Below are 26,469 nucleotides of genomic sequence, written 5' to 3'. Positions count from 1 at the left end.
TTAAGGCTTGCTTTTTTTTTCTTGTATTAAACCAATTTGTGCTAAAAAATTTGTTCATTCTCCTGTTGATGGACATGTAGGGTGTTCATGGACTGGTGTGATTATGGATAAGATGGTCAGGAACATTTCTGTACAAGTTTTTTGGACATATGTTTCGTTTCATATGGTAGACTTTTGTTTAACTAAGAAACTGCCATAAACAGTTCTGCAGAAGCGGTCGTACGTCTTACACCTCCACTTGCAGTGCACAGGAGTCCCCCTGTCCACATCCTCCCCATTTGGTTTTGTTGGCCTTTTCAATTTTAGCTGTTCTAATGGGTGTGCAGTAGTATCTTACTGTATTTTAATTTTCATTTTCTTGATTATAATGGTGTTGGGCATCCTTTCAAGTGCTTATTGGTCATTGATACGTCTTCTTTTGTAAAATATCTGTTTAAGTCTTTTTACCCATTTTAAAACTCGTGTGTGTGTGTGTGTGTGTGTGTGTGTGTGTGTGTTTAATATTGAGTTGTAGGAGTTTGCTATACATTCTCGATATAGGTACATGCATTTTCCCCAGTTTGTGGCCTTCCTATTCATTTTCTTAACAGTATCTTTATGATAAGCAGAATTTTTAAAGTTTGATGACATAAAAGTTGTCAATTCTTAATTTTTTTGCCTTTTCTAAGAAATCTTTGCCTAACCCAAGGTCACAAAGATGTTCTCCTATGCTTTCCTCTAGAAGATATATAATTTCTACATTTACACTTAGGTCAGTGTTTTATCTCAAATTAACTTTTGAGTATAGTATGAGGTAGGGGTTGAGCTTAATTGTTTTCATACAGTTATCCAGGTTTTTAAGCACCATTTGTTAAAGACTCTTTTCTCTTTTGAAATGCTTTGGCTTCCTTATGGAGAATCAGTTGACCATATAAGTGTAAGTCTGTTTCTAGGCTTTCTATGCTATTCCACTGATCTATTTGTCTATTATTTTGCTAATTCTGTCCTGATTGTTGTAGTAAATCTTATACCAGATTATGTAAATTCTCCAGATATTTTATTCCTTTTCAAAATTGTTTACTATCCTGACTTTTTATATCTATACAGATGCTCCTCAACTTAGGATGGGGTTACATGCTAAGTTCATTATAAGTCAAAAATATTGTAAGTCCAAAATGCATCTAATGCTGGCAACACAGTAGACAGTCCCTGACTTATAATGGTTTGTCTTAACTGTTTTTCAACTTTACAATGGTGCAAAAGTGATATGCATTCACTAAAAACTATAAACCCATTGTAAGTTGCAAGAAGTTCCTAGACTTGTGATGGGGTTACATCCTGATAAACCCATCATAAAGTCAAAAAATTATAAGTTGAACCATCAAGTCAGGGACAGTCTGTATATATTTTAGAATTAGCTTGTGAATTTCATGGGTAAAAAGGGCAGCCAGGATTTTTATTGTGATTTCATTGAATCTATGTATCAGTTAGAAGAGAATTGACATTGTAACAATCCATAAACATCATATATTTCTCCATTTACTTAAATCCCTCCAGCAGTGTTTTTAAATTTTCAGTGATGGGGTTTTTGAACATACTTCATTCGATTTATTCTCAAGTGTTTCTTTTTTAATGTTTTAAAAGCTATTGAAAATGGTATATTTTAAATTTTAATTTTCTAAATGCATTCCATATTTAGTACACACACTATTGATTTCTGTACACTGACTTGTATACCTAAGCTCATTAAATCCACTTATTAGTTCAAGTACTTTATTTGTAGATTCCCTGATATTCTCTAAGTACTGAATTATATCATCTGAAAATAAAAGTTTTACTTCCTTCTTTCTAATCTGTATGTTTTTAATATGTTTTTCTTGTATTATTGCATTGGCCAAGATCGGCAACACAATGTTGATAAGACATATTGAAACAAGACATCCTTGCTTTTTTCTTGATCTTAGAGGGAAAGTGTTCAATATTTTGGTGTTAACTGTAGGTTTTCCATAGATATTCTTTATCAGAGTGAGGAAGTTACCTTCTGTTTCTAGTTTACTTTGAGTTTTTATCTTGAATGGTTTTGCATTTTGTCAAATGCTTTTTCTAAATCTATTGCTTTTTCTGCATATTAAGCATATAATTTTTTTCCTTTATTTTACATTACATTAATTAATGTGAATGTTAAACCAATCTTACATTTTGGGGATAAACCCTACTTGGTCATGATACTTAATACTTTTTATATATTGATGATACTATCTGTGAAATTTTTTGTTAAGGAATTTTGCATTTATGTCCACATGGTATATTTGTCTTTTTTTCTTCTTGCTATCACCTTGTCAGGTTTTAGCATCAGGGTATGCTCGCTTCATAATATTAGAAGAAAAGTGTTCCCCCATCCTCTTTATTTTCTAATAGAAATTTTGTAAAAAATTGCAGATCAGAGTTTCTATCTGGTATTACAGCCTCTGAGACTAAAGAACTTTTTTTTCATATTTTGTATAGTGAAAGTCTATAGCAACAAATTTCCCAGTGTTTATTGATTTTCAATTTTATCTTCATTTTAAAAGTAGAGTTTTACTGGGTATAGAATTTTAGACTGATCTTTCATTCTGTTGTCTTCTGTGTTGCCTTGTGTCTGATGAGAATTAGGCTGTCATTCTTATTGCTTTTCCCATGTATGAGATTGACTTTTCTCTGACTAACCTTACAATTTTTTTCATACCTCTAGTTTTAAGTAATTTTACTATGATGTGCCTAGTTATGGGGGTTTATAAATATTTATCTGCTGTTACTCATTGAACTTTATTGTGCAAGATGTCATATCAAATTTAGAAACATTTCAACCATAACATATTCAAGTATTTTATATCTAATTCTCTCTAACCTCTGAGATTTCAATTGCAGGTACTTGTACTGATATATTAGATTTCCAATATAATCCCACAGTGCACTGATGTTCCATTCATTTGTTTTTCTTTGTCTCACTTAGAATAATTTTCTACTGATCTTTTTTCTAATCTTCATTTTTGTTCTTCAGTGCTCATTCTGCTATTAAGCCAGTGAATGTTATCTTAAATATTCCATTTTTAAGTTCTAGAATTTTCCTTCCATTTTTTTTAGATATTTCACAAAATATCTCATTTTAATTATGCCCATTTTTTCCTTGTAAATTCTTGAACACATTTATAGTAGTCATTTAAAAATCCTTGTCTGACAATTCCAATAATTGGTCATCTATGGGGGTACTTCAAAAAATTCATGGAAATATCTGTATTACCTTTTAATTCTATTTTTTCCTGGGAATTTTTGAACTACCTTTGTATAAGTCTGCTTTTACTGACTGTGCTTTCTCTAGATTCAGGGTCACATTTTTCTACTTCTTGGTAGGTCTTGTAACTTTTTACTGTACTCCAGATGTTGTACGTAACAGATTTTTATTTTTTATTTCCCTTTTTTTGTCTGGAGGTGAGGGTGAGGGACTGCTCATTAAGGTTCTTCCTAGAGTCAAGTTGGGCAGGGGCTGCTTTAATTAGACTGAGTTCACTGCACCTAGCCCCACCTCTATCCCCACTCCCATACTGCCTTTTAGACTCTGTCAGCAGGTGAGCTGGGAAGATGCTGGACTACAGTATCACATATCCTTGATTCACCTTTGAGTTCAACTCCAACACAGCCCCAAATCTAGGCAAAACAGATGCACAGGACTATGCAAGTTTCCTCCATGAACTGCTGCTTTTATAGCAAAATTCTGGATTAGGAGTTAAGAATCATTAGGCCAAGTGTTTATTTCTGTTCTCAAGATTCCTCTCAATTCCAATCCATCTGGCCATTTGTCTCGTCCTTTCAGTCTCTCCATCTCTGGTAGGCCCACTCTTCCATGCACGTGCACCCAAAACAGGCATCTGCCGCACGTGTGAAAGCTTCTGTGGCTTTTGGCTTACGTAGAAAGAACTCACTTCTTTCTGAAATCATTTCATTAATGCTTCCTTATGTGCTTTTCATTAGCCCCATAAAATGTATAATTTTTGTTTTGTTTAGATTCTTCTGCTTGTTACCATGGGAACAAATTTCCCTTGAATCTTTCTACATCCTAACTAGTAGTAGAAGTTTTTGAAATCATTTGGGTCCATGAAGTTAAAAATTCCAGGCCTCACTGACAGTATATTTAGTTCTGGCAGTTTGTGGGGGATTCTGCCTCTTGAAGAAAATTTTTGACAAAAAATTATTGCTTCTCAGGTATGTTCACACTTCTCTGTGTCTGTACTTATAAGGCTAAACCATTGGCTAATTAAAATCCCGTATTCTTTTGTATGAAAAAGTGTAAAGCTAATAGTGAAGCTTTATTATAACCACCTAATTGAATATTCTTTCTCGTTTCACATAATTGTCTTTGTCGGTAGAAAATGCTACCAACAGCGGCATTGTGGTTACTTTAATTCCATTGCCAAAACTTTCATATGGTTTCCTGTATTCTAAAGGGAAAGCTATATGCACTTGTCTTCTTTTTAAACCTTTCCTCTTATGAATCAGTAGCAGCATGAATAAATGTCAGAAGTTCTTATTAAGCGGTTAAAGTTGGTGCCTCCCTCCGTCTCAGCATTCTTGTTTCTGGTAATGATGCTTAAGCAGACTTTGTAATGAAAATGCCAAAGTTGTGAAGAAATTGTATTTGTTACTAACTAGAGAATACAAGATAATAATAATTATATTTATAAATACTCAACCTGTGCCAAATTTATTTAATCCTTACATCTTAAAAATAAGGATGGTATCATGGCTTAGAAGTGGCAACTTCAGGGTTTACAACCCCACTCCTTTACTGAAATGAACATTTTCAGTAATAGTTAGCAAATAGTTGAATTGTGCACACTTTAGTTGCAAAAAAATTACAATAGTAAGAACATTTTGAAAATAAATTTGTCTTTCCTCAAATTAAACTCTCTTGTTAGGCTAAATGAAGGTGACTTTTTTGTGGTGGTGGTGGTTTGGTAAGAAAGACAATTTCTTACCAAATTATGCTGAATATTTTTTATCAGCTGAATCAACATAAAATGTAATTTAAATTGAATCAGAGAAAATATTAAGCTAGAGTCCCGATTATTTAATAGAACCACAGAATATCATTTCATGCTAATGATATTTGGCTGTAGAGGTAACCATGAGAACGTACGAGGGCACTTTAAAATGTTCATGGAAAAATAGAATTGAAAAGTAATACAAATCTTTCCATGAACTTTTTGAAGTGCCCTCGTATGTGTTCTTGGGACCAGAAGGCCCAGAATCTAAGGGCTGACTCTATCTGGAAGTGCTGGCCAGTTGTCAGTGAAGACAGGAGTGAGCTTTCTTTCCCGTGGTTGTCGGGTAAATCGAGAGAGAGAGAATCACAGCACATGGTGTGAGATTATGCCTCATGTGACTGTCTAGGTATGTTTTTCTTTATGTTGACCACTAGTCAGGCATTAGGGGCTAAGGTGGCAAATTAGCCATCACAGACCTACCACTATGACCTTTAGGGAATGTCTAAGGGTAAGCAATTCTTCAGGAGAGGTGAATGGGGTATGGGGAGAGAGATAAGTCAGAACAAGGCCTCTGTGTGTTCTGAGAGTTTGGAAGACTTTGCAAGAAATGAGAATAGCTAGCTGCAGGTGAATTACCTGATTGTGGCCATTTTCACCAGTCATGATTTGGCAGCCTGCATGTTGCTCTTTTGAAGGGATCTGAATTGTGTTTAATGACTTAAGACTTTGATTGGATCAGAGGAGCAGAGAGGGCCTGTGGGCCAGTGCAGAAGAGTTCTCCCAACTTCTTGAAGGAGAATCTGCACAGTAAGTGGCCCTCCCTCCACAGGAAGAGAATCCATTGTGTTTTGAACACCCTTGAATCTGAGCCTCGTGGGGATGGGCACATATTTGGAGAGTTGAAGCCTTGTCCATCTGCAGGAAGAGCTTCTAGATCATCAAGCTCGCCCTTCTGCATCATGGCATCTAGCTCTGAAGCCAGTGTCCTTGGTACCTTCCTCCAGGGGCAACATCATAGTGAGCCCCTGGGCTCCATTACTACCCGGGTCCTTTTGGGTAATCTGAGCCAGCGTGGCCGGGCAGCCACTTTCTTCTCACTGGGGACACAAAGAACATGGATTCTGACTCAGGGGGAGCATTAAGGGTCATACATTTGCTACAATGGTGGAGGCATTTATCAGTGCTGCACTGACATCCTACAGTGATAGTCCCATATCCTTCAGTGACTGGAAATGGGGGCACTGGGGAAAAGATGGAGGTTGAATGGGTAGGCAGGGCTGCAGAAGCAGAAAGGCTTGAATTAAAATCCTAGTTGTGCCATTTACAAGGTATGTGACTTGGAGTAAGGTGTCAAATTCTTTAAGCCTTGATTTGCGCATCTGTAAAGTGGGGTGATACCTGACAGAGTATGAATGAAACAGTGAACATAAAGCCTCTTCTGTAATCTGACACACAGCAGATGTACAGAAAATGCCAGTCAGAGGCAGTATGGAGCAGAGCACGGAAATCCCGGGGTCCCTATGTAAAGTGCTGTATGTTGCTTCATGGTGTTGTTATAAAGATGCAGGAGGTGTGGGCAGGCTGCCAAGGCAAGGGCGGCCAAGTGGCTCCCCTCTGTACCTTTTGTCTTTACACACCCGGCCATCTGGGATGGAATGTGGGAAGCACAGATACCGCACGGCAGAGATGGACTGTTGGTAAAGGCTGGAGTAACAGTCTATGAAATGTTGATTGGGGACTGGGGTTGAGCATCGGAAGCATGGAATAACATGGGGGAGACTAAAAGTGGGCAAAGGTGGCCAGAGGCCCTTCCCAAATGCCAGTTATGTGTCACAGCAGCAAAGGTGATTAATCACAGCCACATGTAATATAGACACCTCATTTAACAATAGCTTTCATCTTATTCCCCGTCACATCTTTTAAATTAAAAAATACTTGTTGATTGTCTTAAAATTCCCCTTTTTCTAAAGTTTCTCACTCAATATCTGGTTAACCTAAAATCAAGGCAACTGAAAAAGAATGGACAGGAAATTTACATTAAAAGACCACTAATATTTAACAATCCCATAGAACGTAATAGTTGGCTGCATAGATATTCCTTTTGGAAATGAAGTATAATTGTTGTTTTGCTTGGTAAGGTTAAAAGTTTCCATTTCTGTGCATTAACCAGTGATCGTGATTGATACCAGTTCTGTGGGTAAACAACCTAGGCAGTTCTTTGGCTTGTCCTACCTCAAATCACTCCAGTGGCTACAGTCATCTGAGTTCAACAGGACTGGGGTGTCTGAGATAGCCTCTCTCTCATACCTGGCAGCTGGCTGTTGGCCAAGGCACCTTGGTCCTTCTCCACATGGCCTTCTGTCCTCCAGCAGGCTGGATGGGGCTTCTGTACAGCAAGTGGGCTTGAGGTACAGGAGAGGGAAAATAGGTATTGCGCAACTTCTCAAGGCCTACACTCTTCAATTCATGCAGTGACACTTACTCCACATTCTATTGGCAGAGTGAGTCACAGGTCAGCCCAGAGTCAATGGATGGAGGATCTACTGTAGTGCCCAAGCAAGAAAGGGGTTAATTGAGAGACATTTCAAATTGGAGTAAGGGACTTTACACAAACATTGCACAGCATGAAGTCATGGGCTGCTGAGAAGGGGCACATGTGAGGTGAGGAAGCAGGAAAACCTCAGAGGCAGGTCCCTCCCTGGACACTTATGAGTGAAGAAACCCTTCTTCACCAGCCACTGGGGTTCTTTTTTATTTACATTTTTAAGTTTTCCTCATATTGGATAGAAATCTGCCTCCTGTAATTTCTACCTCTAGTTCTTACTTCCATATTTGGCACTGGACAGACCAAACCAATACTTTCTTCCAACAACTCTCATTCAAATCATTGAATTTCCCCCATCGTTGAATATATGACAACAGTTGGTTGAGTTTCACAGCGCCAACCCAAAGGAAAATTACTTGAATTAGTTATATGACAGTACATGGAAAGTTTAGGCGGCTGTGTATATACCATCTCATGGTTTTGAACTGTGTGGTTAAAAGCATTGAGAGTTGACAGATTAGTCAGGGATTTGTCAAGAGTATTAATTATAAACTTTGAAATCTTGGTCAGTGAAAGTTCATCTTAGTGCATCTTGCAAATATGATCAAAGTCTTTTCAGTACTGATTTGATGAATGTTAACCACACTGTGTGAAGAATGAAGTTTTTCATTAGAAATTACTGATGTAACAGACCAAATGTTCAAGGAAGATGTATTGTACTATCACACTTCATGTTCTTTACATGTTCTTCCCTCACTCTACCCCTACACTCTACAAACCCCCCCCCCACCTCCCAGTTTTGGGACCCCTCATTGTCTCTGACACCTGAAATGGCACTTGGAGCTGTTGCAAAGGAAACTGTGGTCTTCACAACATCAGTGCAGCTCAAAGATGACCAACACATGGGGGCAAAGGTGGGGCTGGTGTGATGATTTTAAAACTATAAAAATAAAGCATGAAAACCTGGGGATTTGGAGGGTGAAAGAAATTTACAATTGGCAGAAAGTTGAAAAATGGAGTACAGTGTGCAGCTGGCTAGGGAAAAGGAAAGCAGTCCCTCTGCCCTTGTTTTTTTTTAGAGAAACAATCTATTATTTCGGTAGTTTTCTTTTTTTCTGGGAATAGAAAAAGAAAAATACACTAGCACCTAAACCATGGAAAATGAAATAAAAATACACCCAGTGCAGTTTCTCCAAAACACTAGCCTACATCTTCCCTTCCCTTTTGCCTGGGATGTCCTATCCATGCCGTCTAGTGGCTGTCAGAACAACTAAGGGCATCCTCAGGGTTCCTTGGTGTTCCTGTTAACTGTAGGTGGATTTTCCGTAGCAGCCAAGTGGAAGGTTCGCAAAGGTGCCAGTGCCTAGCCTCGGTCCGCCGCCCCGCTGTGCCCAGTTTCAGGAACCATGGCCTGACGCCCACCAGGGGTCTGAAGGCACTAGTCTGGGGAAAGTGGTTCACCTGTTCCGAGGCTCTTCCTGTTCAGTTGCCTCTGCGCGCCAGAGGGTGGCACCCCAGGCACTGCGGAGGTGGAAAGGAGGGCGAGGGAGGGGAGGAAAAGAGGGGAAAGGGGAAAGAAGGAAAGGGGAGGGGGGCGTTAATAAATTCGCAGGCTTTGGTCTCAAGTTCCCCCAGCTAATTCAGGGGCAGAGCCGACCCCCTCCACCCACCACCCTCACTCCCTTAAGGAAAAGGCCCGGGCTTCTGCCGGACTACGTGTCAGAGAGTTAGAAATTTCTAAGATGAAGAAAGGCTTCCGAAGGTTATTCATGACCCATGGCTTCTACTCCTGGGTCTCGGGGAATCGGAAGGGAAACTTTTTCCGAGGCCTCTGGGTGTGCAGAGCTTGGGGGTGGGCGGAGAGGCCGCTGGCACTAGATCGCCGTGAGAGCGCCAACCTCTAACCGGCCCTTTTGTGTCGTGTCTTTGCAGTTGCTGGGTTTGTGCGACTCGGTGAAGGATGATGCCTTGAGGCTGATCTCCGCCGTTAACATTCCACACACCAACCTCCACGCACCGATCGCCGGCATCCCCAACCCGCAGGCCGCCCGGGCCTTCTACCCTGCGCCGCTGCAGCCGCCCGAGCCGGGAGCCAAGCTGTAGCGGGCGTGGCGGGAAGTACAGCAGCCGCCCGCAGTGCCACGACGCTCGCTTCGCTGACGCCCGCGGCTGGGGCCGAGGCGGGGTTGGCACGCGCAGGGCCACCGCCCTCGGGATTTTGGTCGTGGAGTGGCGGTCCCACCGAGGCTGGCGAGGCCCGCGGAGGGCTGTTGGGGGAGGGAGTCGGGCGGCCGCCGGCCGAGTGCGGCACTTTATCCTCTCCCTGTAACCCGCTTGGCCTGGCCGCGACCTCTCCTAGCATGGGCGCCCCATCCCTCCCCGCGAGACAATCAGAATGGGCTCCCCCGGCGAGCGCGCCCCACAGCCGGGTGCCGCCAAGTGTCTCCTGCTGTTAGTGGTGACTCAGCTTCCCAGTGTTTCTGGAATATTGTGGTGCTGGGTGGGTGGAAAAAAAAAATCAAAACATAAAAATCAGACACCCTCGGGCGAAAGGAAGAAAGCTCCCTCCATACCGCGCGCGGGCAGTTTCAGGTCAGCCAGCGATGCTTTTCCAGTGAATCAGACCCTCCCGGGCTCTGCGAGGAAACGCACAGGCGGGGAGAGGGGGGTGGGAGCCTGGCGTTGTGCTCTCGGCAAAGCGAGAACGTGTGCTCGTCCCCCCAGGCCAGCGGTTTCCGGACGGCAGGACCAGGCGCGGACATTTTTACCATAGGATTGGTGCCATCCGTCCTTTAGACGAGCGTAGGTATAAAGTTTAATAAAGAGATTAAGCCACGAGAAGACGCTCCCGCTGCCTGCAGAGGACGGGGAGGTGGGCCTGGGCGACACCTCGCAATATTTTAGTTTCGGAACTTGGAGAGACCACACAGGCGACGCCTGAAGACCCGGGCGACGGCCGTGGATTTCCCATTTCTCAGATCTCCGTTGCCCGACTTCATTTTTCTCTCAGCCCAAGCCATCCTACCTCCTCCCTCTCTCCACATCTCCTGGCAGAGGCAGGAAGGGACACGGCTCTGGCTGCGTCCGCGAGGGCGACGTCCAGGACCGGAGACCTAACGTCCACGGGCCCTTCCCACGCTGCCCCTTCTCTGCGTTCGCGCCCAGTTCCGAGAGGACCGCTCAACGCCGCGGGAGACGGCCACAAGGGGGGTCGCCCGACGCAGGGCGCCTGGTCGAAGCGCCTTAGCACAGCCTGGGATCTCAGGGGACGCCTGAACAGCCGCCTCCCGGCGGCTTCCTAATTATGCCCCAAATAGGAGCGCTTAGCCCGTTGCTTTCCCCGATGTCTGTTTTTTAAAGCGTTCACAGGGTCGCCAGTGTGGGTGACGCAGGGGCGGTGGAGCTGCACTGGAACAGACGACACGCAGCAAAGGTTTCTTCTGCGTACTTTTCCGGTCCCCCGTCTGGGTCGCCAGACACCGCAGAGAGCGCGGCACACCCGGGGCGTGCGGCCGGTCTGGGGCTTTCAGCCCGCACAGCACATGGCGTTTACTTTACCCCGGTGCGACGCGGAGCGGCCCAGGCTCAGACTTCGCCCGTGGCAGCCACCGGCAACTCCGAGCCGCGGTCAGGACAGGCGTCAGGCCTCCGAGCCGACTTCGCCCGCGTCCACGCCCATGCCCTTTCCCTCTTGCAGCGAAGTCCCCGGGCGGGGCGGGCGGCGCGCGTCCTCCGGCCCCTCGGAACCCGTGGCCTTTCACCTCTGGCAGGGCTCACCGGAGAATGCGCCGAGAAGACTTTAACCTGGGTCTGAGCTGTGTCACGGGACGTTATAGATTTGTTTAGGGACATAAACACTGAATGAGGTGGCCCGACGGCGGGACAACGCCTCCTCACTCGCTCCTCTACGCCGAGGCCCCTTCCTTCTCCCAGCCGGCCGGAGTGCGCATTAGGGTGGCCCCGAAATTGAGTTTCCTTAATCCATCTAGCCTGAACCCCCACTGCGGGATGTTCCTTTTCCCGACCAACGTCTCACTCCTCCGCCGCGGTTGTCTCGAAACCCTGGGCCGGCGAAACCTGGCCGAAGGTTCAAACCGAGGCGCGCCGGGAGCCGGAGGGAGGGAAGGGGGTGGGGGCGCCGGCCGTGCGTTGGAGGGTGGACAGGGGTGTAGGCCCGAGAAGTGGAGGGGGGCGCGGAGCTGGTTCTCCCGGGCCGCAGACTCCCAGGAGGGGCGTAGGGGTACTGCGCCCGTGTCACTCCGCACTCCACCCGCGGCCCGGACTCTGCTGCTCCGCCTTCACCTGCTCTGCGCCCCGGGGGACGGTTCTCGGGCGGTCTCTGCGAGCCCAGCAAATCTCGAGGGTTCAAACCGAGCGTGGACACGACCTTCTCTCATCCGAAGGCCGCGACTCTCCTAAGTGTCTTTTTTCTTTAAAAGATTTTTTCGAGTTCAATTTTTTTCATTTCCCTATTTTACCTGTTCTGCGCACACTCTACCCGGGATGCAGACAAGACGTCCCCTGGGATCGCTCTTTGTCTTTTTCGACGCGCCGTCCCACCACGGGCTCTCTCCGGAGATAGAGCGCAGGAAAAAGCTGGAGAGCCCCTGCGGGCGGGGTGACAGGCGGAGGGCGCCTGAGAGTCCCCGCGAGGCGCGGGCGAGGAAAACGAGCAGCCTGCTGATCCGTGCCCCACTCGCCCCGGCACCCCGTACTCTCAGAGGGAGAACTCGAGAGACCCCCCCCCCGCCCAAACTCGCACCCCCACGTTCTCGAGAACCAACCCGCGCCGGCCCCAGCAGCTGAGAAACTTTCAGCACAGCAGGGGCGCTTCCTGAGGCTTTCCACCGGCGGCCGGGGATTAGGGTGTGCCCGGAGCGCCCCCTCTGTTCCGCTTGCATGCTGCGGCCGCCACCGGGTGGGGGAGGCGAGCATACACTTCGGGATGGGGGATGGGCGCGCACATAGCCTCCAGCAGGCAAGTCACTCCAGTAAACACGCCAGGGTCGGCGGCGCGCGCTGCGGGAAACCCGGCTGCGCCACCCCCGCCTTTACCTGTCCGAGCCTGCACGCGCCGGCGGCCTCGGCGCCGCGGGGGCGGGGCTCGCCAGGCCGCGCGCCGGGGCGGGACCTAGCGGGGGCGGGGCACGCGGTGATTGGGCGCGGGCGCGCGGCCGCCAGACTGAGCCGGGCTGCAGGGCCGCGCAGGTTTCACTTCGCTCCGCGCAGCCGCCGGGTCACTGGCTTCTCTGAGCTCAGCGTCCAGCGTCGCCGTCGCCGTCGCCGTCCCCACTGCCACAGGATTCTTGAAGCTACCCTGCGAGCCCGCCCCACTGCAGTCAGCACCGCCTAGGGCTGCTCGATTCGCCTCGCTCCCGCCGCCACCGCCTCGGCGCCCTTCCCCTGGCCCTTGTCCGCCAAATGTCTGACTCTGACTCTCGGACTGAGAAACGCAAGGTAAATACCTCCGAATCCCGGGGAGCAGGCCGGGGACTGATGGAAGACCGGCGCCGGCGCCCGAACAGCTCTACCTACTGCCCCGCTCCCCGCCCACGTGCGGACGGAGACGCATGTATCCGTCCCTCTTGTCCCCGGGCAGGAAGCGGCGATCGGTGCGGGTCAGGCACCCTCCCAAGCAAGGGCACTTTGGGGAAGGGTCGACGGCTCAGAAGCTGCGGGCAGTTGGCTGAGGTGCAGCTCGGGCCGGGATGCAGCGCGCTGGGGGAGAGGCAGCGCGTGCTCTCGGCGGCGGCCCGGGAGCTAGGAACCCGGGAATTCTCGCCTTCAATACCGGCCGCCCGGTAGTAGCGGCCGCGCGGGCGAGCGAGTCTCGCTTCTTGGCTTTTCTCGGGCGCGCGGACCCTTTGCGGAGGGATTGCGGAACTGTGCTGGTGACTTAAGTGACGAGACTGGGCTTTTCCTTTTACTCATTCAGGCCGAGGTTTCGGGGTAGATGCCGCGTTCGCTCTCTCAGATGTGCCCGGGACTCTTGCACGGTCTGCGGAGGTCCTGCGCACCGTGCCAGTCGCTTGATCCACAGACAGCGAGAGATTGAGGGCCTCCCCGACCCCCGGGGCCACGCGGGGGACGAGCCGCGGCCAGCAGAACCTGCTTGGTCCGTGGGGCCGGGCTGTCTTAGCGGCTCGAGCGTGCTCGAGCGCACCCGGACCCATTCGTGGTGCAGGCTGCCGGCGCCATGCCCTCGGGGGCCAGTTACCTCGGTGCTGGCGCTGAGATTGGAGGGCCCTCCGGCCGCCGGGAGTGGGGGTGTGGTTATGCCTGGTGCCTGCCTTGGTCGCGGATATGTGCGCCACGGCCACGGGTGGTCACTCAGATTTGGTGCGTGTCCGGGGCGCACAGAGAGAAAGAAAGAGGGAGGAAGTTGTTGGGGTAGGATGGGTGCCGCAGCCGAGACGGGAGCGGCCGTTGGGGTCTTCACCCTGACGGGCCTGACCGAGGGAAGGTGGCCCTGCCTGTCCAGGGAGACACAGGTCCTGCTTTGTCTCAGGTGACCGGCTGCCTGGGGCGGCGGGAGCTGCTGAGACGCGCGCGGTGTCCGGATGGGCACAGGGGTGGGGCGGGGTGGCCGGGCAGCCTGGTCCCCGAAGCCTCTGTCGAGGCTCCCGCCACTGCCGCCGCTGCGGCCCGAGCGGCGCTCGGAGGCGAGTTTGTCAACAATCGCCTCGCCTTTGGCGGCCTGACCCGTAGGCGCCGCCCCCGCCGTCGCTGCCGATTGGCTGCGGCACCGAGCGACCGCGCGCGGGCCAATTGCGAGCGCGGGCACCCGGCGCCAGTGGCGCGGGGAGGTCGGCGGTGCCGGCGGCGGCGGCGGGCGCAGTGCGCGAGGGGAGGAGCGGGAGGAGGCGGAGGATGTTCCCGGCGGCGGCGGCCGGGGCAGCGCGGGCCAGAGGCGCGGCGCGCGGAGCCCTTGGCTGCCCGGCGGAGCGCGGCGGCGGGCGGGCGGGAAGGCGCGGACTCTGGGCTGCCCCGAGGGCTGTGAACCCGAGTCCTGGGCTTTGTCCTCCGCGCTGCCTTCGTGGTGACGGTCTGGGGGCGCCGGCCCGGCGAAGGGCGCGGGCCGGACGCCGCGGGGCACGGGCCCGAACGCTACGCTCGGAAGGGAAGGGGCGGACGTGAGTTTCAGCGTGATTACCTTCAGAGGGGAGGGTCTTTGGGGTGGAGGCGCGGCGCGCTCAGTGTCGCCTAGCGTGCGGAGCTAGTTGTGGACTTTGCAGGGGGTGCCAGGGGACGGCTTCGGGGATCCTCCAGTTTGAGGCGTGCAGCCAACAATAAAGATGAACGTCGAAGAAGTTCTGTCCGGTTCCGTGCGGTGCGCAGGCCGGGAGCGGGAGGGACCGCGGGCTGAGAGCGCTGGAGCCGGGCCGTGCTCTGAGTTACAAACTCTATTGTGACGCACTTACTACGACTGACGGCCGCTGCCAAACCTTCCCCAGACTTGCTGCCCTCAGCATTTTCGGCAAACAATGGGGCCGGAGCAGGGAACGCGGCCAGCCGCCTGCAATCGCTGCATCTGCGCCCGCTGCTGTGCTCCAGCACGGTATCTGATCCCGGGAAATCAGAGCCCGCTGGGAGTTTCTGACTTAGTCGTCTGTCCTGAGGGAAGAGCACATATGAATAGAATTCAGACAAGCTGCTTCTCTTAGAACTTGTGTGTGTGTGTGTGAGCACCAGTTCCACAAGTAATTGAAGTTGTTACTGTGTTTTGTTTAGTGTAATGAAGTTTAGTACCACCTCCCACCCCGCACGCCCCGAAAAAATAGACTCATACGTTTGTTTTAGGTGCATTTTTATCCTTATTTGGGAGATTGTCAGATAAGTCTACAATATAATGACTTCATTTTTAAGTGTTTGGTATTAACTCTAAGAATTTTTAATGAATAGGTGGAAGTTAGCAAATTTATTTGTTGTAATTATTACTTTGTTTAAGATAACTTAGATTTTCTTTTTATTTTACTTACAGAAAAAAAGACCAAATGGCAAAGCAACCTTCCGATGTAAGTTCTGAGTGTGACAGAGAAGGTGGACAGTTGCAGCCTGCTGAGAGGCCTCCCCAGCTCAGGCCTGGGGCCCCTACCTCCCTACAGACAGAGCCGCAAGGTAATCCTGAAGGCGAAGGGGACCGCTGCCCCCACGGCAGCCCTCAAGGCCCGCTGGCCCCACCGGCCAGCCCCGGCCCTTTCGCTACCAGATCCCCGCTATTCATCTTTGTGAGAAGATCCTCTCTGCTGTCTCGATCCTCCAGTGGGTATTTCTCTTTTGACACAGACAGGAGCCCGGCACCCATGAGTTGTGACAAATCAACACAAACCCCAAGTCCTCCTTGCCAGGCCTTCAACCATTATCTCAGTGCAATGGGTAAGCTATGCCCGGGTAAGAGGCAGTGTGGTTGTTTGAATATGTGTCTAAAGGCTGTGTATAGTATTTAAAGTCCCCTTTTAGAATCTCTTAACTGATTTATTCCATATCTTGATGGCAACAGAGGATCTGTTAAGTAAAATATCAAACATTTTTTAAAAAACACTATTCAGTTTTGTGGCAGTGATGAGTTAAGGTCCAAACTTCAGCCTTTGGGGCAGGAAAGCTTGAATTTCTGCAGCCCTCATTAAGGTAGAGCATATAACCATGGAATGTTTTAACCACTAAGCTTTACATATTAATGACATTCTGCTTGAAAGGGACCTGGTCAGTTGCAGAAAGTAACTTAATAACATAACCAAAAGTGTGAAGAAAGATGAGGCAAGTTAATCATTTTCAAAATGATATTTAAAAAAAAAAAATGAACTAGTTCATATATGCAGTGTCAACACAGAACCAAGAAAATGATTTGTTCAAATTCCTTTTTGGGCTTATTGGCCAGAGGGTTTGAACATAGTATTAATGGGATTAGGTTGTAGGTTTTTATTTCAGGGGTTAAAGGCAGTTTTAGGTTCTAAGCCAGGAGTGGCAAACGTAAATACCCAGAGAGAGAACTTACCTGGTGGAGATGGGCATTTACCCCTTTTATGTTTAAGCTGCCTCAAATTGTGGTGGTGAGGGCATGTGGTCTCAAGTGCCAAGTTTTCCTATATTGCAAGATAATCCAGGAATGCAGGTTTTGATGCCAGTTATCTTGATGTTTAAACATTGGCAACTAAATTAGATCATACGGGCCAGATAGAAACATCTGCAGGCTTCATTTGACCCTTGAGTCTCCAGAGTGTGATTTTGAGTATATACAGTTCTAGTATTCCTGGTGAGGGAATGAGTCTGTTGTTTCACCTTGTTCCCCACTAATGGAAGAGTTTCATGTCTTGATCATTATTCACCAAAATCACTTTTACCGTTTGTCCAGATTAGCCTGCTCTGTATAAACAAGATATAAGGAAGTTGGTAATGTTATCAAAGGAATTGCAGTATAGAGTCTATCAAAATATAGGTCATATTTATTATGCCACAGTCTAGTTAGAATAAAGTCATTTGACTAGTCCCTTCAATTCTAGAACACAGTGACAGATTTTACATTTGTAAGTATCGTATAGCTCTGTCTTCATAACCTTCAGTGAGGTAAATCAGGCAGACCTATCCCCATGTTAGAGTTGGGGAGAACTTCAGAGGGCTGGTCACTTGTTAGAGGTTGGGCACATCTGGGAAATGGCAGGCAAAAATGGCAAAAACACCAGTAGATACACATGTTGGCAGCTTGTTTTCTGCTAAATGCTTAGAGCTATTTTTTCAGGGCCCCTTCTTAGGGAAAGGAGCTAGAAATTTCATTGCTGTTAATTTGGTTATTGCCATTACTACTTCTCCTGAACTCATTTAAGTCTTAGAAGTTCTTCGGCTTATAACTTATTCTCCTCATGAAAATGCTCCCGCATACATATGAATCTGTGGTATTCTCGCTTATCAAATGACTTCCCAGGGTTTTATGGTGTGCGTGTTTAAAAATCTGTATATTTTAAGGACCTTCTGGAAACTATTACAGTTACTCACTGTAGACCTAAGCATCAGTTTCTGCAGGTGGTAGTTTACTGTATGGAAATAGTTTCTTCTTCCCTGTTAACTAGGATTGGTGAGTGAGTGTACTTTTTAATGTAAAGACAGGCATGAATGCTTTTTTTGGTGAGAGATACTATCTAGCAAGCTAATTATAAGGTAAGCATTGTTACTTGAGATGACAAGTACAGAGCTTTAAAGATCAAAATCTAAATTATTAAGCAATGTTAATGGTTATGCCTGTGAAGTAAAGCAGTGGATCTTGAGATGTAATTTTATAGTATTAACTACATTCTGGTAGATTGGTGTGATAACTTAGAGTTTAATGCATAGGATTACATGATAAGTTATGAGGAGTTTGTCTGAAATTAATGTACCAGGGTAAGTTTTCAGTATTAAGTGCTTGGGAGATTTGTTTTGGGAAAGAATAAGTTGGGGTGGGAGGAGAGGACTTAGCTGGATGTGTGTTTATTAAATTGAAGAATAAAATTGACAATTTGTGTCGTTGTAACGTTTTTCCCCTGGCCCTTCTCACAATCTAAGCCCTGTGCCTGAAGACCACTGAAACAGGCTGAGTCGATACGTGGTTCTCTTATCTTTTTGGACTTGTTTAGTACTCTTTACTCAACCGTATCTGTTAAGATCTTTATTGAAGTTTTTTATAACTTATTGCAAAATATATTTTCACAAAGAAGTGTTTATGATTGGTTTGAACCAGTGGAACACAAATGTGAGGTTATAAAGAGATTCTCCTTAGCCAGGGGCTCCTTCAGCCACAAAATAGTTTTCTGTTCAGCCACTTGGGGTAGAGAGCAGCATGTCTTGAAGTTTTGTCTTGTGTCTCTTTGTTCTAATGAGAAAGTAAATTCTTATCTGGGATGCAGAGCAGTTAGGTATTTGTACTAGAAATTCTTTTTTTCCTCCATGTTTGATTTTTCTGAAGACATGTTGGAAAAATATTATTTATCTGTGGAGAGAGAGATACAGTGTTTACACTTTTTCTCAATTTTAGTCTCCTTACATTCTTGGAGGATTAACCTGACAAATGATGTCTTAATCAGTGAATAACTGATGATTTTAACTAAAACCACCCACATGTGTTGGTTTACTGCATGTGCTTTCTGGGTGAGTGTTTTTATGCCATATGTGTTTTTAGTGCAAATTGTGTATTAAATCCTGTGCAAATTCTTGCTGTGAAGTCTAGTCAGTGTAACTGGAAATATCTCAACTTTCTGCTTGTTCCCTTGCACGTCAGAATTCATGGGTGGAAGTTAATTGCATTTTTCTTTGCACCTCTCTTGGGGTACTCCTCTTGTAGCTGATGTCTGACTTTACCTTTGTATTGTAAGCTCCCTTTGGGAGGCACAATATTCTACAGATCCTAGTGAGTGTCCCACAAGAAGCTCAGGAGACATTGGAAGTCCCAAGCTCCACCTGTTAGCCTTTCTGTGGAACAGCTTTTACCCAAGAACAAATAAGATTTCAGAAAAGACAGGTAGCAAGAAAAGACCCTGTCCCCTGTCCTCCCCCCTCAAATATTTTTAATTGCCTGGATCCAGCTATAAGGTTTGTCATGTAAAGGTGACAAGTAAGATCTCTAGCTCAGCACTGACTGTCCAGTATAGTAGTCACATGCGTATTGAGCACTTGACTGGGACTGGTCCGAATTGAGATGTCCTGTCAGTGTCAACACACACTGGATTTTGAAGACTTAGCACATAAAAAAGAATAGAAAACATCTCAATCATTTTCATATAGGTTACATATTGAAATGGTAATATTTTGAATATATGGATTAAATATACATTTTTTTATTTTTGTAAAAAGCCACATGACACAAAATCCTAACCATTTATTTCTAATTGTACAGTTCAGTAGCCTTAAGTACATTCACATTGTTGTGCAGCCAATCCAGAGCTTTTTCGTCTTCTAAAACTGAAACTCTGTACCCATTGAACAACTCCTAATTTTCCCCTCCCCCATCCCCTGGCAGCCACCATTCGACTTTTTGTCTGTAATTTTGACTACTTTAGGTACCTTGTATGAGTGGAATCATATAGTAGTTGTCCTTCTGCGGCTGGTTTATTTCACTTGGCATAATATCCTCAAGGTTCATCGATGCTGTAGCATATGTCAGAATTTCCTTCCTTTTTAAGGCTGAATCATATTCCAGTATATACACGTACCATATTCTATTCATCCATCAGTGGACACTTGGTTTGCTTCCGCCTTTTGACTATTGTGAGTGGTGCTGCTGTGAACATGGGTGTGCAAATATTTTTTCAGGATCCTGCCTTGAATTCTTTTAGATTCTTTTAGATAAACCCAAGTGAGATTGCTACATCACATGGTAATTCTGTTTTTACCTTTTTTGATGAACCACCATACTGTCTTCTGTAGAGGCTGCATCATATTCCTACCAGCAGTGCACAAAGGTTCCCGTTTCTCCACATCCTTACCAACACTTGTTATTTTCTGGGGTTATTTGTTGGGGGGGGGGGGTGGGTGTGTGTGTGTGTGTGTGTGTGTGTGTGTGTGTTTTGTTGGTTTTTTTTGATAGGCATTTTAATGGATGTGAACTGATACCTCGTTGGGTTTGTTTTTAAGTGTGGCTTCTTGAAAAATGTAAACTTAGATCTGTGTCTGGTGTTCTGTTTCAGCTGGATGGGATTGCCTTGCAGATGGAGGAACTGACGTGCAGTGGTACTTTAGCAAGCAAATCTTATTCTTCCCACTGGGCACATCATTTCCGTGCAACTTACTCTTTGGGTTGTTGTTGTTGACTTAGGAGAGTAAAAGTAAAAGTCTAATCTTGTGAGAATCTTAAAGATTAAATGAACTTTATAAATAGCTGTGCTCTCCATGCAAACATGCTATTTTGTTTTACCTCCTTAAATTCCGTAGTGTATCTGGGCTTCAAAAAGTGGCAGGTGGAGTGGCTTGGTTCCTCAGTACCTTATGGCTACCTGGAGCCTCGCAATAGTGTCTTCTTTGCCCAGGGACTCTGCTCTGGCCCTCAGGCCTCAGGGTGATTTGTTTGGACACCAACAGAGACAAGGATCTTTTGCAGATCCTGAGTAGGGATAGAAAGCGACAAAAGAGAAAGATACTGTTCTTTACAAGTGCCAAACAAAATTAGTTGATAGTTGCCCAGTTTTAAATTTTACAGCTTCTTTTTTAAACTTTTTTATTTTCAGATAAGTATACATTCACATGCATTTGTGAGAAATAATACAAAGAGATCCTATATAGCCTTTATCCAATTTCCAGCAATGGTAACATCTTGCATAACCGTAGTACACTGTCTCAACCAGCAAATGACATTGATAGAATCCTTATTCAGATTTCATCAGGTTCACATGTGCTCCGTTTTGTGTGTCAGTGAGTATGTACTTATTTCTGTTCAATTTTATCAAATGTGTAGATTGGTGTGACCAGCACCACAGTCAATATACAGAATAGCTCCATCACAGGAATTTCACACTATATCCTTTTATAGCCACAGCCATCTCCCTCTCCCTCCCTAGCCCCTGACAACCACTAATCTGATCTGCATACCTGTACTTTCATCATTTGAAGAATCATACTACATTTAACCTTTTGACACTGACTTTTTTCAGTCAGCCTATTACCCTTGAGATACATTCAAAATGTTGTGTGTATCGATTGGTACTTTCTTGTTTATTGCTGAGTAATAGTTCGTAGTATGGATGCACCACATTTTGTTAAACCATTTACCTGCTGAAGGACATTGGGTTGTTTGCAGGTTCTGGAGGGGCCCTGGCACAGCTGGCACTCAAGAGTATTAATGGTATTGTGTTTTTACTTTCAGTTTCCATGTGTTCACTTTCAGTGTGTAGAAATGCAATTGACTTTTGTGTGATCTCTATCCTGTAGCCTTACTGAACTCCTTGATTCTGGGAGTTTTTTTGCAGATTTCTTGAGAGACCTATATAGACAGTCATGTAATCTGCAAATAGTGACAGTTTTATTTCTTCCTTTCTGATCTGTGTGCATTTTATTTCTTTTTCTTACTGTATTGCACTGGCTAGAACTTCTAGTACTGATGTTGAATAGGAGTGGTGAGGGCAAACCTTGCCTTGTTTCCAGTCTTAGGGGGGAAGTGTTTTTCCTTAATCATTAAATATGATGTTAACTGTAGGTATTTTATAGATGTTATTTAAAAAGATGAGGAAGTTTTACCTTTATTCCTAGAATGCTGAGAGCTTTTTATCATGAATAGAAAAGGTTGTGAGATTTTGTAAGATGTTTAGTCCGTATGAGTTGATAAGATCGTATGATTTTACTTATGTTAGCCTTTTGATTATGGTGCATGGCATTGTTTTGTAATGTTAAATCTACCTCGTATGCTTGGAATAACTCTTATTTGGGCTGGGTGTGTAATTATTTTTATACAGTGCTGGATTAAATTTGCTGAGTGGTGTTGAAATCCCCAGCGAATGGTGTATTTGTCTGTTTTTCCTTTCAGCTCTATCAGATATTGCTTTATGTATTTTAAGGTGCTGTTGTTTGGAATTTATAGATTTAGAATTGTTGTCTTTCTGTTGGGATCATTCTTTTATTGTTGCTGTAAAGTCTACTTTGTGTTAATATAGCCATTTCTGCTTTTTTAAAAAAAAAATTCATGTATTAATGTTTATATGGTATATCTTTCAGGGCATCCTACATGTTGTATTTGAAGTAAATTTTTTGTGTATAGCATATATGTAGATAAAATTGTTGTCTATACTCTGCCAAATCTGTCTTTTAAAAAAGTGGTGTATTTAGACTATTTCTATTTAAGATAATTACTTAATCTGCCATTGTATTATTTGTTTTCTGTTTCCTGTTTCTCATTTCTCTGTTTTTTTTAAACTTACTGTGAGTTATTTGAACACTTCTTACAATTTTGTCTTGATTTCTTTATAGTGTTTTTTTAATATATTGTGTTGTATAGTTTTCTTAGTTGTTCTAGGTATTACAGTATGCATATGAAACATTTTATAAATCTATCAGTGTCAATGGTATTATCACTTTTTGTCTTCAGCTGCAGTGTAGAAACCTCCATCCATTTTAGGTCCCTTAAGCTGCCCCATTTTTAACATATAATTGTCTTAAGTATTTTCTTTGTGTATATTGAACACTGTATGAGTTGGTGTTTCGATCATCAGATGTGATTTAAGAAACTTGTGAGAAGTAGGCTAGTTTATTATATTTATTCCTATTTTTCCTCATTCCAGTGTTTTTCCTTTCTGAAGTTCTTAGCCTTCTTCTGTTATCATTTCCTTTCTGTGTAGAGAACTTCTTTAGGTCATTCCTTAATGATAGGTCTGCTAGCAACAAATCCTCTTAGTTCTTTTCAAAAAGATATTTTCACTAGCGGTACAATTCACAGCTGACAGTTTTCTTTCAGTATGTGAAAAACATGCCACTTCCTTCTGGCCTCCGTGGTCTTAGATGAGAAATCTGCTGTCATTCAAGTTGGTATTCTCCTATCAGTTATGTGTCATTTCTGCCTGGCTGCTTTCAAGATTTTTTGTCTTTTAGGTTTCAGAAGTTTAATTATGATGTATCTTGTCATGGATCTCTTTGAGTTTATCCTTTTGGGGGTTCACTCATCTTCTTGAATCTGTAGTTTTATGCTTTGTGCCAAGTTTGGGAAGTTGTCATCCATTATGTGTTTGATACTTTTCCACTCCCTTTCTCTCTCTCTCTCAGAAAAAAATGTTAGTACTGTCGTTAGTACTACAGGTCCCTGAGACTGTTTGTTTCCAGTCTATTTTCTCTCTGTTAGGATTGAATAAATTCCATTGATCTGGCCTCATGTTCACTGAGTCTTCTTATTTTCACTCTGTTATTGAGCCCATCCGGTGAGTTTTTAATTATGTTTAATTGTATTTTTCAGTCCTGAGATTTCTGGCTGCTTCTGCTAGGTGAGGGGGGTGCTCAGATCCCTCCTCAGCCTTGCTACTTTTTCAGCAGAAGTGGGGCACTGCTTCATTGAGTCTGATTGGGGGTGTGAGCTCAGCTGCCCATGGCCACTGCCAACACCTGGGAGAAGGGAAACAGTGAAGGGCTGCCTCACACCTCCTTGTTTCTGCAGGGTGGAGGCAGAAACTCAGTTTCTCTCAGCACCCCATTTACACCAGGGGAGGGGATCATGACATGCCATGTAGCCCCACCTACCGCCACCTGGTTCTTCCTCATTGATGCTGGATGGGGGGGAATGTTCTACTTTGATCTCCTTATCACCTGATGGGGGTGGAGGCTCATTTCCCACTGGGTGCCCTCTGACACCCAAGGCTGGGACAGGAGGCATCTGTGGGCCCAGGAGCCTTGTTTTGCATTGCCTTATTCAGTAGGTGTGTATAGTATCAGCAGGACCCACTTCGCACACCCTCCTTGCTGCTTAGTGGGGGTGGGGGCTTGGCTTGCTGCCACCCTGAAAACAGGCATCAGAGCTTCGATTGCTTCCACTGGCCAGGGGATGGAATATAGCTGCCTGTGCAGTCCCACCAACACTCCTTTGGCAGAGCAATAGGATCACCTCTGTGTGTCTGTGTCAGAGTGCCAGGCAGGGGCTGGGAGGTCAGCCCGCTGATACCATCTGGTGGTGGAGTCAGAGTTCCTCCTGCTTCTGCTGGGCTGGGGATGGGCTGGAAGATCGGCTCCCACTCGGTCACTCTGAACCTGCCGGGTGGAGTGTTGTGGTGTTTTAGCGTTGCTGTTTGGCTAGAGTAGGGCAGGTATTGCCAAAAAGGTTTTCTACTTTTAGGTCACCCTTTACCCAGTGCCTTGGTGAGGGAGAACAGGCTTTCCTTGGAGCTTTTTCTCTCTATGACTGCTGGAGATTCCCATGAGGAGGCTTCTGCAGCTCCCTGTCTGGACTGTAGGGAAGGGCATGAGGACACCAGAGAACACTTACTGCCACGTCATTCCTCGAGTCCTGAGGGCCTCAGCAGCCCCTCTATCCCCCTTCAGTTCTCCTGTGCTTGCTTGTTGTGTTATGTCCAGACGCTTTAATTGCAAGAGGGAGGAGCTGGGGGGGTGGGTCTCCTCCACTTTAGGGGAACTAGAATAGAACTCTTTCTCTTTATCTTCCTTTAACTAAATATTTGTGATTGGTATTTGTCTTAGTCTCTGGGCTGGGTGGCTTGTGAACAACAGAAACTTGCTTCTTACAGTTCTGGTGACTGAGAAGTCTAAGATGAAGGTAGATTTGGTGTCTGGTGAAGGTCCGCTTCCTGGTTCATAGACAGTGCCTTACCGTTGTGTCCTCAGGTGGTGGAACGGGGACAATGTCTCCGGAATCTCTTCTATTAAGGGCACTAATCCCATTCCAAAGGCCTCCACCTCCTACCTGGGGGGTAGGATTCAGCATATGAAATCGGGGGGGGGGGGGGGGGGGGGACACAGACATTCAGACCATAGCAGTGTTGACAGGTTCTGGCTGCAAAACACTACTCAGAATTTTAGAAGTCACATTTATCCTTTATTTTTACTCGCTCTACAGGATAATAGACTTTTATGTCAGAAGAAAAGTTAACCTTAATCCAGGCCACTTTTTTCAGATAATAACTGTAATCTCTCTTGTTGTAACTCTGCTGTGTGTGACCCTGGTGGCATGCCCATAGGGTGTACTCTGTGTCACTTTCAAACACCCTTCCTAAAAACAGAAGGGTAACTCAAGTCTCATTTTACATGCCTTAAGGGAACTTCTTATTAAAGAAAATCATAAGTTCTACACTTCTATATGATTGGAATATAAGGCAGGAAAACGATTAATCATCCGTTGATTTGTTTTATGTGTAGGGTGTTGGTGGTGGTGGTATTTGCCAGGTGAGTGTGACACCTTGCTGCTTGGCACACTTTAAACCATTAACTTGGAGCACTTGCCCAGTGCCCAAGTCCCCTCACACCCCAGGTCTGTGGTCATCCAGCCTGTGCTGGGACAGGACTCCCCACAGACCACCACCTCTCTCTGCCTCTGTCTCCACCTCCCACACCAGAATTAAGTTATCTTCCTTCTTTCTTTGTTGGGTCAGCCTCAGTCACTTGACATATTCCTCATGTGATGAGATTTCTAGCCTTGTCCACCTTCTGGTCACTGTCCTCTGGTTCTTCTGCTTGGTCAGTGGCTGGGACCTGTGCTGAGGCCTTTGACCTAACACTGCTTCCCTTCTATGTGCAAGTCCCATCACACTGAACATTAGCCAAATGTCTATGCTTTGAGACCTCACGTACTCGGCCCTGTGCTGTGCTATGCACTGGGCTGTAAGCTCCATGCCACCCACATGCTCTCCAACCCTGATGCAGGCTCAGAGAAGGGGACCTGACATTCCCTTCTTTTGCAGAAAATGCTAGCAGAAATGTATACACAAGGGGGTTCATCACAGCATTATTTATGCTGGCCCCAGACTATCAACAGTCCTAGTGGTATGGGACAATCTCTAAATTATTATGTATCTTTTGACAGACTGTGATGCTGTCTTCTTCATGGTGTTGAAAAGAATAATGGCTGGAGGAAATGCTCCTGGCATAATGTTAAGTTAAAAAGGTTACACAGTTGTTGATGATATCCTAGTTTGCTGTTAAAGAAGTTCATAGACATAACAAAATGAAGAGGAGAATACATCCAACTGTTAATAGTGGAGATTGTTATGTTCAGGATATAGGTGGTCTTTTCTATGTACCTTTATGTTTTTTGCAAAGTTGTCTTGACTAGCATTTATAATTAGAGCAAATCTAATACATAATATTATAAATTTTTCTCTTAATTTTTGTCTTTGTTTTTGGTGCACCCAGCAGCCTGTCACTGGTATGCATGTCTGGTTTGTATGATTCAGCATGAACCATGGCACCCTTTGTGTTGCTAAGATTTTGTCCAGGTGAGGTCAAGCTGCTGGCACATTTGGCCCATCACCGGATGTA

General features: G+C 45.7%; 1 protein-coding gene across 2 annotated transcripts in view; it reads left to right on the top strand.

The window, feature by feature from the left end:
- The first annotated feature begins 12,892 nt into the window (after positions 1–12,892).
- The window catches only part of BCL2L11 (BCL2 like 11), a 39,806-nt gene continuing 26,229 nt past the window's right edge, over positions 12,893–26,469 (top strand). The window contains exons 1-3 of one of the 2 annotated variants that reach the window (XM_063078468.1): positions 14,416–14,678; positions 15,527–15,663; positions 15,832–15,921. In XM_063078468.1, coding sequence (XP_062934538.1) covers positions 14,416–14,678; positions 15,527–15,663; positions 15,832–15,921 — 490 coding nt within the window. Of the gene's footprint in view, positions 13,003–14,415; positions 14,679–15,526; positions 15,922–26,469 lie in introns of those variants that run through there. The other variant, XM_063078469.1, reaches the window with a different exon arrangement.

The sequence above is a fragment of the Cynocephalus volans genome, chromosome 14 (genome assembly GCF_027409185.1).
Source record: "Cynocephalus volans isolate mCynVol1 chromosome 14, mCynVol1.pri, whole genome shotgun sequence".
NCBI lineage: Eukaryota > Metazoa > Chordata > Mammalia > Dermoptera > Cynocephalidae > Cynocephalus > Cynocephalus volans.
The sequence above is the reverse complement of the archived record's forward strand: the minus strand, read 5'-3'. Positions and strand labels throughout refer to the sequence as shown.